The sequence below is a fragment of the Onthophagus taurus genome, chromosome 2 (genome assembly GCF_036711975.1).
Source record: "Onthophagus taurus isolate NC chromosome 2, IU_Otau_3.0, whole genome shotgun sequence".
NCBI lineage: Eukaryota > Metazoa > Arthropoda > Insecta > Coleoptera > Scarabaeidae > Onthophagus > Onthophagus taurus.
In genome coordinates, this window is record NC_091967.1 from 20,571,614 (window position 1) to 20,585,226 (window position 13,613).

Below are 13,613 nucleotides of genomic sequence, written 5' to 3' on the forward strand. Positions count from 1 at the left end.
TCAGATGGCTTTTGCTTAAGTTTTTTAAATGGAACACCCTGTATGTTGTGTGCTAGTTGAATTGCTCATCAAGTTCCCTTTAATTAATGATAAGTATGTTATATGTCTAACTTTAATAGTTTTCCTGATATTTAGTATTTTAAAAAAAATGTTTAATAAAATGTCATTATTGTACTTAAAAAACTGACAGAATGTAAAGTGTGTCCAGATTTCGATGCTCACCATTGGTGTATCGGATATTATAAGAGTTAGAGCAACGGTTAAATGGGGAATGTTTTGCAGAATTCAATGCTCGCAACAAATCATATTTCAAATTTATCCTGACTTTTTTCGTTTTTGAGATATTTTGAAAAAACTGAATTAAGTCGATAACGCCTAATGCAACTGCTTTTAAACTTTTACATTGTTAAGACACTTTTTTAAAACTAGCTTTTTGGTCTGAACAGAAATTATCGATATTTATTTGTTTCCAAGTTATTAGCGCCGACTTTTGTTTTTCTTATGACGGCCATATTGTATTTTTGGTTAGTTAAATAGTCCCTAAAAAGAGCTTTTCAATAATGTATAACATGCCTAATAAATCTTCAGTTATACCAGAGATATGGACAAAAAATTAATTAATAAAAAAAATTAATCGGCGCTAATAATTTCCAAGTTGAAATGAATATCGATAGTTTCTGTTCAGACCAAAAAGCTAGTCTTAAAAAAGCCTCTTCACAATATAAAAATTTAAAAGCAGTTGCATTATGATTATCGACTTATTGGAAAAAATTAAAGTCAGCAAATTTCAGTTTTTTCAAAATATCTCAAAAACGAAAAAAGTCAGAATGAATTTGAAATATAATTTGTTGCGAGCATTGAATTCTGCGAAACATTCCCCATTTAACCGTTGCTCTATCTCTTATAATATCCGATATACCAATGATGATCTGGACACACTGTATAGTGACTTTATTTTGACGCCATCACTAAAGCACATAGATAAGAAATAAATCGACTATTTATAGCCACCTGTATACAGTGCGCTTAAGAAGAACCCCCCTAGACTATTAGGTTTTATATGACTTCATACACGAATTTCTATTAGCATATACTTTGTTGTTAAATATTTGTTATCACTTTTGTTTTTCCCCAAAATGATTTAATTGGTTTTTAGATAAGTCTCTTTCATATAGAATGACAAAAGTAGAAATGTTCACCATCTTATTCACAATTAAATTAATAAAAATGCGGCAATTGCAAAATACTTTTATAAATAAAACTGTTATTTTCGGTGGATTTTGACATTTGATGTCCAATATTTTTATAATTAATATTTAATTGGGCTTACAGCTTATAGATTCTACAGATAATATTCTCAACAGATTATTTTGAAATTTTTCTAAATTGAAAATCTATTTCATTCAATCAATAGGAAGACTAAATTTGACCATGCTTAAAACTGCAAGATGGATTCGAAATACATTATAATCGACACAGCTGTGATATTGATATGGAATTTGTAATGATATTATCAAGACAAAGCTACCTCTAATACAATAATCTGTAGATCTGGCGTTATTGTGATTATCGAGTTTTGATCGGCATTCCAATGTACCCTTTCATTATATCTAAGAAACTAAAATCGATGATGGAAAATGTTATACATATAAAATATTGGTTATGATCAAAAAATACATAATCCATATTCTGTGCAACCCTATTCAATGTTATGTAGATATAAGGTGCTAATCACCAAAACGGTATATTTATTGTTACAAAACTTGTTATAACTCAAAAACTACAGTCGATGCAGGAAAATTTTGTCTATAAAAGATCTTGGTTATGATCAAAAAAGACATAATTCATAATCTGTACACACCTATTCAAGATTATCTTCTAGGTGGTTCAATGGAGTATAAGAAACCGAAGAAGAATCTGGCATCAAATTAGATCACCAACTGATAAGATTCTACTAAATAATGAAGATAAATTGAAGATAACTCATTAAAGGTCAGTGACTATTTACGTAAACTGTCAAGTGTTAGTAAAATTGACTATTCACTTTGAAAAGCTATCAAGAAGCCAATCCAGCAGAATATACCAATTAAAAACGCAGAAGCTAAACGATACGCTGAATATTTTGAAGATAATTTTTTGCCGAATCATTTTTGCTTATTAATGCATCTTTTAGATTAAACTATGTACCCAACGTCAGTTAAAAAATTAACAACTGGACCAAGCGATGAAGAATCAAGTTAAATGAAGCTAAATCTGTCTCATAAAAAACTTGTTATAAAATCATTTAAGATACATTTCTCGAGTAATATTCAGCTTTGAGTTTTGCAAGCAGTACCTCAGCAGTAGTTACTCTTCTGTAAGCACTATTTAATCTTCTGCAAGTAGTACCTAGTCGTCTGCAAACACTATTCATTCTTCTGCCAGCAGTAATTAATCGTGTGCAAACAATATCAGTTCTTCTGCCAGCAGTATTTACTTTTCTGCAAGCAATATTTAATTATCTACAAGCAGAATATAGTGTTCAACAAGCTATCTAGCATTTTGCAAGTCATATTTAGTTTTCTACAAGCAGAATTTAGTCTTTTCACTCAAAAACAGTACTTATTCAATCAGAATTCTTTGTACTATGAGAATATTAATTGTTATCACTTAAACTTGAGATACCTACACCAGAAACCGTGACTCAAGCGGTGCAGATACTAAGATTTCGAGCTCTTTTGCCTCATGGCAACCCTTATGATGAATGGACCCTTTATTCAATTGGATGATATCGCAATTGCTTTATTTATCGTTCTCAACTGAGTATCTACAGAAATTTGGATGAGGGCACAATTTGGCAACATATAGCATCCAAATGGTGCAACTTCACAACTTCTAGAAACAATTACAAAACTGTTGGTAACAATTCTAGTAAATGCAAAACCACCATCAAAGCGTAAACGAGTCTTCCTATGTGGACGCAATGATGTTTCTATTGAGAATTATGATGTTCTTCCTGTATATGATCAAAGCATTGATGAGGATAATTCACATTATCCTCAGTTCTTATTTTTCGTGTAAAAAAGATGATCTATAGCTCTCATTTCGATATTAAGATTATACAAAGTTCCAATTGAAATAACAGTGTTGATGCATTTTTTAGAAAATTAAGTGATAACACATTTTTGATAACAAAATATTTATGCTAATAAAAATATAAATCGGCATGTCACCTCAAATTGATATAACCCATTTTTAAATTTGATAAGAGGGGCTTACTTTAATGCGCACTGCTTATATATGCGTCCTTAAATACCAACAGAGCCATTGAATAGTTAATAAAACATTTTTTATTAAGAAACCATAATATTGCAAAATTTTTTAATTGAGAGCTGGAATAAAAATGCAGACTTTAGCAATCTTTAACTTTGATAAAAAGCTCTGTTGGCGATTTTAAGACATATTACTATATTGTAATTGAGATACTTAATTAATACACAATTTATTTGCAAACATAATAAAAACTAAATTTGGAATGATTCACTTCAATTTTAATGTAAATTAAATCGTAAATAAATTGTGTATTAAAAAAGACAAATTAAAATAATAATAAAAAGCAACATATACAAAATTCTTTTTCAAATGCAATAAATTAAATACCTCCTCTGTAAGTTCAATCAATTTCTTAATTTGTTTTGTAATATACGGTGTAAGTACACGTCTACATTCGGGATATTGGAACAATTGACTATGAACCAGCTCGTTGATGGTCATCATCTTCTGTTTTGTCAACTTGTTGTTTGGGATAGTATTAAGTAAGTTACAATAAAAAATACTTTAAAAAAGACACAGAAATTACAAAAACATCTTTAAACAATTTACCAATAAAAGTTACCTTAATTTCCTTGGTTCATAAACTTGTAAGATATCAGGCGTTGTACTTGGCAAATATTTTAAACACGCGCCTTGCTCTTTCAGCACAGAGTTGGAAGCCTCATTCATCAGACTAATGATACTATCAAGAAGATCGCGGAGGATTGATTCAAAATCGTCTTCCTCGCTCAAATCTGGGTTCAATTTGATGTACAAAAGTCTTGAACGAACAATGAACCTAACTATGTACTGTAATGAACGCATCGTTTTGAATAACAAAGCTTTTTGTTCTTCATTTTTATCCAAAGTATTTTTTATATACGTTTGAATAACACCCATTAATTTTCTAAAACAAATTAAATAATTATTAATTGGAATTAGTTGAAAAAAAGTGTTTAAACTTACTTATAAGCTAAAGTGGCACTAAAACTTTCTTTAATATAAAGATCCAAAACGGGTTCAAAATGAGCGTATTTCCAATCATTACTCACCAAACCAATTACTGATAATAAACATTGAAAAACTAGCTCATCATATTCATCTGTTTCCGTGTTATCCATTAAAATGTCGAAGAGAGCGTCGAGAATGTCCTGAAAAAACTTAACTACTTCTTCGCCATTTTTTAAAATAACTTCTTTTAAACTTTGCAAACATGATCTTAAACTATTTTTATGGCTAACCCAGTTTAATAACCCCAATAAATCAACTAAAAAAATAAATGATTAAATTTAATTATTTATTAATTAATTTAATTACCATTTTGTGTTAACTTGGTGGAACAAATATTACTTGAAATAATAAAACTTTCTTTAGGGCTAAAAGATAAACCAGTAACACTTGGTGATTTATTATTTGATAAATCTAATTCTTCTTTTGTTGAAGGTAACTGAAGGTAATCTATGGAATCTTTAATATTTTCATATTTTTTTTGATCGACCTTATAAACGACTAGGTTATGTTTATTATCACGTAAAGTTGTACCTTCATTTTGCATTAATTTTACATAAGATAATCCGAACGGTTTCTCAGTGCGATCTTTAGATTCGGTTGATGATCGATGTTTAAAAGTAAATTTTAAATGACTAGTTTTAAATTCGTCTATTGGTATAGCGACTTTAAATGTTTCCAGCCATTGTGGTTTATCTTCATGGTAATAAACAACCGATTGGTATTGATCTAAAGCCGGAATTCCACCACCGGAAAAAATAACACCCGGAATTGGTTTTCCTTTTTCATTACAAACTATAACCGTGACCTCAACGTTTTTGTCTCTCGATTTATTACCCTTAGGAAAATCCCCGGAAACAATCGTTAAATACAAATCATTTCGAACATCACCGGGTAAAATAACTTCAGGAAATCCCATTTTTCTTGCTACAGCAACAGTTCCTAACACCAAATGCGGATTTTCTTCTCGTACTTGTTTCACGTCACCGTGTAACAGTTTATAACTGACAAATAAACACGGTTGTTTGTACTCGTTTTTCGTGTCTTTATTTATTATCTTACGTAAAGTTTGTTCTAAATTGTCACGTTCGCAATTGTAAAACGGGATTGAATGTTCTTGGTCTAAATCGCATTCTAACGTTCCGCTCATATATTTTGTTATATCTTTGGCAGCTACCCCGAAAGGTCTACGCATTTCGAAAGGATTTTTTCGAGTAACCGGAATACTTTGTTGCGAACTTCTGCGGTCAGGTTCTTTTACTTCCATAGCACCTATTCGTACAACGTAACAAACAAAATAGATTTTCTCACGTTCTAAATCTTTTCTACCTAAATCCTACAAATTATTAAAAAGAATAAAAAGTAAAAATAAAAATACAAGATGAAGCAAAATGATTAAAGGGCGATTCCGGTCTAAATGGTCAAAAAAATTCATTTTTTTTGCAATTATATACATTGTAGAATAAGTTTGTGAAAGAATATTTAAAAATTCGCAATATTTTGAGAGATACGGTGTATGAATCGTATACTCTTCCACGCAGTATACATGGAACTCTAAAGGTACAAGCAATCGTCTTACTCGCCTTTACTTGAAACTCTAAAAAACGAGTTTTAGTCCATTCTGCTTTGTTTTATACCATTTATCTTTGTTATACAAGTGTTCAAAAAGTTGTCGTACTTTTTTTAGACGTCAATTGACGTTGGCAGAGTTATTTGATAAATTTCTCATGTAATTTTGTTACATATGCGTTATAAATCGTGAAAATATACGTATCACTGTTGTTGCACAAATCGGAAATGAAGACGGCCGACATCATACCGATGGTTTCGTCGATACCGACTGGTTTCAGGAAACAAACTGTCTACGATTCCGTCAAACTCCAATGAAACTGAAAATATATCGTTGATGCTCGTTTATCAAAAGTTGTCTTCACTGATGATAAAATTTTTACGATCGAGAAGCTCCGCGACCATCAGAACCAACATCAACTACTCAAGAAGGGTCACTAGAAGACCGTTGCTGAAAAAATCAACGGCCACAGCTATTTTCCTGCTTCTGTAAAGATTTGGGCAGCATCTGGCACTGCACAACACCAGGAAAACGTTGTTGGTTTTCATCGGAACGTCAAGATCAGTGCAGTCAGCTATCAACCATTAGTTTTACGAGACGTTCTGGACTGGTGGCTGAACACTCAAGAAGGATTCTCAGCAAGACTAAGCGCCGTCACATTCTGCCAATTCGACAATCGTCATTTGCGTAAGGCTGTTTCCAAGCTGTTGGGGCAAAGACGTTTGGCCTCCTAATTCGGCGGATTTCAACCTAATGGATTACTCAATTTGGTCCATCTTACAACAAAAATTCTCAAGAACACAATACGCCACCGTAGAAGCGCTCAAAACGGCTCTGATACTCGCCTGAGACTAGATTACTGTAGAAATGTGTACTAGAGATTACGCAATTGAGGCAATTTTGAACATTTGTTGTAATTTTTTTGATAAAGTTTTTTTATTTTTTGAATCTGTTGTATCTGTGTGGTAATTATAGCCTGTTGAAATTTCTAAAAAAAGTACGAGAATTTTTTAACACATTGTATATTGTTGACTTTCGTACAAAAAATTTTTGTCAGAAATTACAATGAACTAACAAGATACTGTGGCTTAGCTATCCGAAGACATGCCAAATCTGTGGAAAATATGAACGAAGAAATTTAGGCAGAGTACTATCATAAAGGTTCCACATATGAAAAGCCACATCATCAAACTACCCAGAAGAGTACTGCCGGCATATTTCACAGTTTTCGTCATAAAGTCCACCGTGAAGTTTACAGGTTTTAGAGAAATTAAAGCCCACTTGGGTGCAGATATTATACTCTGAAACATTTCATTGTAAAGCAAGAATAATTGAAAGTCCAACATTTTTGGCTGTTATAATCTTTATGATTTATGAAATCCGCATTAGCTGAGCAGGAATACGCTTACCATATTTCGCAAGAAATACAAAGAACGCATCAAAGAGACAGAAAGGCTATTTGCTTGATATGTACGGCCTGTAAGAAGGACCCCTTTATTAACCCCTTCTGAATTTGTATTTTAAAATTTCCACTACATAAAAGTTATAAAAACTTTAATGGCGTTTTTCTCCAAATAACATTTTGGTAATTGGTAACTTTCTTCTTTTAGCTACAAGCAGTAGCCTTTGGTTTTGTCCACTATCCTCTTCCAGTTCTTTCGATTTTTAACGAATTGGAATAGAATTCTTGATTCCATCTCGCACGTGGTCTGCTTCTTGTACCTATCATGTTCGTCTTGAAGATTATACTCCTAGCTCTTTCCTTGGGCATCCTTACAATATATTTAGCCCACCTGAACCTTTGCAATTTAATAAACCGTATGACGTCTTCACCTCCTATTACGTCCTGGAGCCCAAAATTCATTCTTCTTCGCGTTCCCTCCTCCTCTGTCACCGGTCCGAATGTTTTACTGAGTATTTTTCTCTCAGAGACACGAAGGGCGTTTGTGTTCGTATCCACAAATTTCAGGACTCTGTTTCATAAGTCAAAATACGTCTAACTAGGTTCTTATACATTTTTAGTTTGGCTCCCTATAATTAAACATTTATTTTTATATGTGCATAATAGCACCGGTTTGCAGCTTGTATTCGTCGTTGTTTGCCCCTCTGCATGTTCGCACATGTATTATCGATGAAGTGTGTCTCTTTGTTATGAGAACATGATCAATTTGATTCGTTCTGGTTGTTTCTGGAATCTGCCACGTACCTTTATAGATGTCTTTTCTTTGGAATTCCGTGCTCTTTATCTTCATTGTCATGGCGTTAGCTATTTGGCACAATCTTGATACACTTACTTAAATTATTATAGTTTAAACAGATACCTTATATAAACTAGAGGGCCCGGCGAGATTCGAACCTTTGAGTGGAGTTTTGACAATTATTTTGGATTACGTATCTTCAAGTGACTCTGCACGGTATCCACACAAATGGTTTCATCAGTTATCAGAAATTGCGTTCTGCCTGTAGTGAGAAAATTTAAAGTCAAGAGATATCTTTCTTTCTGCAGACTCCTTTGAAATACTTTCCATGAACCTACCTAATCTGATACCAATCTGATACTTAATACCTTCCATCTGTGGCACCGACTGTTGTTGCATTTGACTATAATGGACATTTTGAGAGTTCTTTTAGAGAAATTCCAACTCTCTAAAATGCCATAATAGCTAAATGCAACAACAATCGGTGCGATAGTTGTAAAAGACGTATTTTGAAACAAAATGATATAAAAACACTTCTTATAGGTGTTTAATATGTGTACTAATATATAGGAGATACCTTGGTATAAATAAATACTTGACAAGATTATTATTTTGGATTATGTATCTTCAAGTGACTCTGAACGGCCTCTAAAAATGGTTTCATCACTTATCACAAATTGCGTTCTGCCTGTGGTGAAAAATTTAAAGTCAAGAGACATCTTTCTTTCTGCGGACTCCTTCGAAATACTTTCCATAAACCTACCTACTCTGATACCAATCTGATACTTAATACCTTCCATCTGTGGCACCGACTGTTGTTGCATTTGACTATAATGGACATTTTGAGAGTTCTTTTAGAGAAATTTCATCTCTCTAAAATGCCATTATAGCCAAATGCAACAACAATCGATTGTAAAAGACGTGTTTTGAAACAAAATGATATAAAAACACTTCTTATATGTGCTTAATATGTGTACTAATATGTAGGAGATACCTTGGTATAAATAACTTTAAACAGTTTTGTATAAAAATAGACCGGGATCCCCCCTTAAGCCATTTTATCTCACGTTGTATTATTTGATTTTGAAAAATTACCGTAAACATAACTCTTAAATTATACATTTGATCGATATCACTCATTAAACCATCTTTTGACCACCGTACGACGTAATTTTCTGTTATAGCCTTATTTTCTTTAGCATCGTAAAGTGTCATTAAGAGTTCGGCGTCCTCCGTCATTTTGCAAGTAAAATTTTTTACGGAAACTATAAAAATATGAGAGATTTGTGCCGCTGAAGACTTTGTTATGTTTGTACTATATTCATCCTAAACAAAAAAAAATGTAGTAAAATAAAATTGAAAGATTTTTGATTAAAATTACTTTTGATGAATTCATCCGATCCGTTGAATTCTTATGATGATAATAAAGTTCAGTTGTGCTCGTTTTTTCAGGGTTAATAATATTTCCATTTTTATCCCTTACAACCATATCTAATTCTAGTAATTTATTTCCCATATCGATTTCGGTAGCGACTTGTTTAGTAATTTTTCTTAATTCATCCATGGGTAAAGTCCCACTAACTATTTTACTCCGATGCTTAATTAATTCGTAAATTTGTTTTTGGATTTTTTCGAAATTATCATTATGCGTAACGTAAAGTTTTTTCCAATGGGTCTCCCATTCCCGTAAAACCATCGTTATTTCTTGTACAATCGGGGGTTGTTTTAAAATAAATATCGGCACCGTTGGGATATCATCGATACTTTCTATTAAATCGCTGTAACTTCGATCGATTTCGCACTCGATCAGATGGATGTAACTCTTTGGAAAGACTCCGACTACCTTTCGATCGTACACGAGACAACCGCGATACCATTCGTTGCATTCTTCGAATAAATGCACGGCGTCGCCGCATTTTAAACACATTTTTTCCCCATCTCCATTAAAATTATAGATTGCTAAAAATTTTAATTAAATTACAAAAAAAAAATGAGAAACAACATCATTAATTGAAAAAAAAAAAGGAAAAAACGATACAAAAAAGGTAAATGAAGGTTGTTGTCATGACCTATTTGTAAAATAATTCTTGCAAAATCCTCAATGAAAGGTTGGTTTATTTATTTTATTTGTAAATAAATATTTAATTGAAAGAAAAAAGAAATTCAATGACGCATGTGTTCGGTATTATTATTTTAATTTAAACGCTGATCACGTAGAATGTCGTATGAAATGAAATTCTTTACATTGCAAGTATTTATAGTATAGTAGATTTATTGTAATCATAAATAATAAATATATCAGAAAAAAAACATTTTAATATTTAATTTTTTAACTGGAAATAAACAGATAAGGTATTAGATATCAGTTCAATGAAATACATTAAATGTTGAATTTTTTAATGAATTAACAACGAAATAATCATAATTAATGGAAAAATGAATCAATTTTCGTTGAATTATCAAAATATAGTTATTTTTAGCAATTTTCTTAGGGCGGTATTCATGGGTTTTAGGTGAGGTGTTGTTAGTTCTAAAGAAAATTAAATCGATGTTTATTACCACATAGTGCCGGATTAGCGATAATTAGAACACGTGGCCATAAGTCACGACCAAAAAACACTTCAACTCTCTTACAGTCAAAATATGTAAATACGCGCTTTGACTAAAAAAAGGGGTTGAACAATTTACAACATTTTAGATACAATTGAATATTTATTTAAGGCCTCTCCAACCTAGGGCCCTAAGCAATTGCCTATATTGGATAATCCAGCATTGTTGCCACATAAGAATGAAAACGAGGAATAAATTAGACATCCGAAATGCATGCCGAAATGTACAAGGTTCGAACAATCCTATGCAAAAATATAAAGTATACCTGAAAACACTACTTCCAAACACTTCTAGATGCAGTGTAGGAAGGAGAAAGAACAGATCAAGACCAAATCATACATTTCAAATAAAAGGAGAATGATGCATTGAGCAAAATTTTCTCTCTTGCGATCATGACAGTGATTATCAATCCTGAAATAATTAAGATTCTTCAAAGAAAGCAACACAACCCAATTCTGAAAATTTGGCAGTTCAAGAACAAACAACTGGAAACAAAGGAAGATGTCGTCTGCACCCTAAAGCTGTTGATAAAAAGCTAACATCAACAACATATCTTGTACAAGTTGCATTTGCATAACTCATCACGAATCCGTTGCAAATACTAAAAATTAGTGTGTTGAACACAAAGATTCTTGTAGAGTATTTTATTTACAATAGTATAATACTTAGTCTAAATTTAAAATATGGTTAACAATTGTTAATGAAATATAATTTTTCAAATATTTATAATTGATTTGCAAAAATGACAATTATATCATATATACTCTTTCCTTAGTTACTCAGAAATTATTGTTAGTTCAAGTGCTAACCACAAAGTTAAAATCAAAGAAGCATTTGATGGAATTTAGTAGGTTAAAAAATCGATTTTTCAAAAAGATTTGAAAGTACTATTCTTTGATTGTCAGTAATGAAGTTATAACGTTTTGTAACTGACTGCGTGAGCAACGCCTAACAGATGCCATATTTCGAAAAGTAGGTGAGGTACAGGTATGCACATTTTGGAATTGAAATTCACATTATCCCTTACACAATACCTTAGTCATTACCTGAAAAATTATAAAAATGGAAAAATGAATAAGTTCGTGAATGAAACAACTGAAGAACTCGGAAAAGATGTAAGAAAGAATAGGAAGTAACTTAAAAATCAGCATCAACTGGAACAAGAAACCAAATCCCGAGGTGGTTGACTGCAATCAAGCTTAGTTAATACCACCTTAGTTATAATTATTTGTTGGAACGTTATGTGGGCGGAATTATACAAAAAAATGAAAATATAAATCAAGTCATCTGGAAAATGGTATCAAAAGAAGTGCACTCCTTCCAAATTAATTATTTAACTTATTTCAGACTGTGCACTTCCTACGTCACAGAAAACCCGCGAAATTATTCTCGATTAATAACCAAGAAAATTTCATTTTTTTCAAGTTTCTACGAAAACCATACATTTTAGATATAAGGATGTAATGACAAAGTTTCCTTATTTTTCAGCGTACAATACGCTGGTGCAGGTAAAAATTGGGGTTGCCATTTAAAAAAATGAAGTTTTCGACTTTTCGAGATAGGGAAATTCGGCGCAAATTTCTGACCAGCCTGTATAACTTTTCAAAAAACTTTTCAAGGGTTATGTAAGCTATGGGTCCTCTCTGTGCAAACCCTGAGAATATTTAACCGGACTCGAGTGTAATTTCTAAAAATTATTTTTATTATGAAGGATTGCATCTGCCAAAATTTTCGGAAAAACTGAAATAATTCAAAAATGGTGCACTCTAGACATATGATGACTTATATCAAATTATGTTAAAACATAGTGGGGATCTCAAAAATTCAATGAAAATCGATACATTCCATTTAAAATAAATGTTATACACAAATTTTCAGAAAAATAAACTCAGCTCATCGTGACAGACCCTGTATAGGGTGGGCCAAATTGGACACTTTTAACGGGAAACTCCTCTTTCCATAAGAGATAGAGGAAAAATGATATTAGCGTCTAAGGCTCGATTTTTATAAGAAACTTAATGGCGAAAACCGCATATCGACATCTCTTACGGTTTCAGAGATACAGGATGTTTTTTTGAAAAAAGTGCATTTTCGAAAAGTCGTCATAACTTTTTTCTTATTGGTAATTACTCCTTTTTGTGAAAACATTTCCAAAGCATCTTTTTATGTAGAATTCGATGGAATATGTTAGCTTTCCTTCAAAGCAATATTTTAGTAGTTATTGAAATAAAAATTATTTTTTTTAATGTAACAACCTATATATTTTCGACGAGAGCATAAAATTTTTGTTTGCAACAATATAGCACACTTGATATCTCGTTCAAGTCTTCTTTGAAATATACAACTTGGAAACTCTTAAGATTTTCATTTGCGTACTATTATCGGATTCAAAAGTTTTTGCCCCTCACTTTGAACGCGAATAACAAAAAAACTACTCCGTAGAAAAAATCGAGACCACCTTTGTTGGATGCGATGGATAAAATCGCATTGAGTACTTCATGTACAATGAGGGTTAGCGTTTTATTCAATTTTATCAGGCGGTCAGAATGATGTTAACCTCAATCTCATACGATAACGCGTTATCGAGATGTCACTACTTTACATAATGTAGTTTTTTTTGATAATGGGTCAGAAAAATCAAAAAATAAAAACACTGGCATGTTTAGTACACTTTAGGCAATGTGTGGTCGAAATTTAGATCGATAAACCGTTCCCGTGTAAAAAAATCACAAAGTCGAGCTTCTTCGCCGATCGTCCGAAATTGCGTACATTTTTTCATTATACCTGTGACAATTGCTATACGAGTGGAAGAAAAAATTTGAAATCACCACACATTATAAACAATTAAATTTCGCGTCCAACAAAGGTGGTCTCGATTTTTTCTACGGAGTAGTTTTTTTGTTATTCGCGTTCAAAGTGAGGGGCAAAAACTTTTG

The 13,613-nt window shown here is 32.1% G+C and overlaps 1 protein-coding gene across 7 annotated transcripts in view; it reads right to left on the reverse strand.

Annotated features, from left to right (window-relative positions):
• Nucleotides 1–13,613, reverse strand: part of LOC111416025 (myoblast city) — a 39,516-nt gene that overhangs the window by 23,578 nt on the left and 2,325 nt on the right. For all 7 annotated transcript variants that reach the window (XM_023047963.2, XM_023047962.2, XM_023047960.2 and 4 more), the window contains exons 2-7: nt 9,449–10,026; nt 9,163–9,393; nt 4,609–5,635; nt 4,258–4,558; nt 3,875–4,198; nt 3,640–3,814 (exon numbers count right to left, since the gene is read on the reverse strand). In XM_023047963.2, the coding sequence (XP_022903731.1) occupies nt 3,640–3,814; nt 3,875–4,198; nt 4,258–4,558; nt 4,609–5,635; nt 9,163–9,393; nt 9,449–10,026 (2,636 nt within the window). The remainder of the gene's footprint in view (nt 1–3,639; nt 3,815–3,874; nt 4,199–4,257; nt 4,559–4,608; nt 5,636–9,162; nt 9,394–9,448; nt 10,027–13,613) is intronic.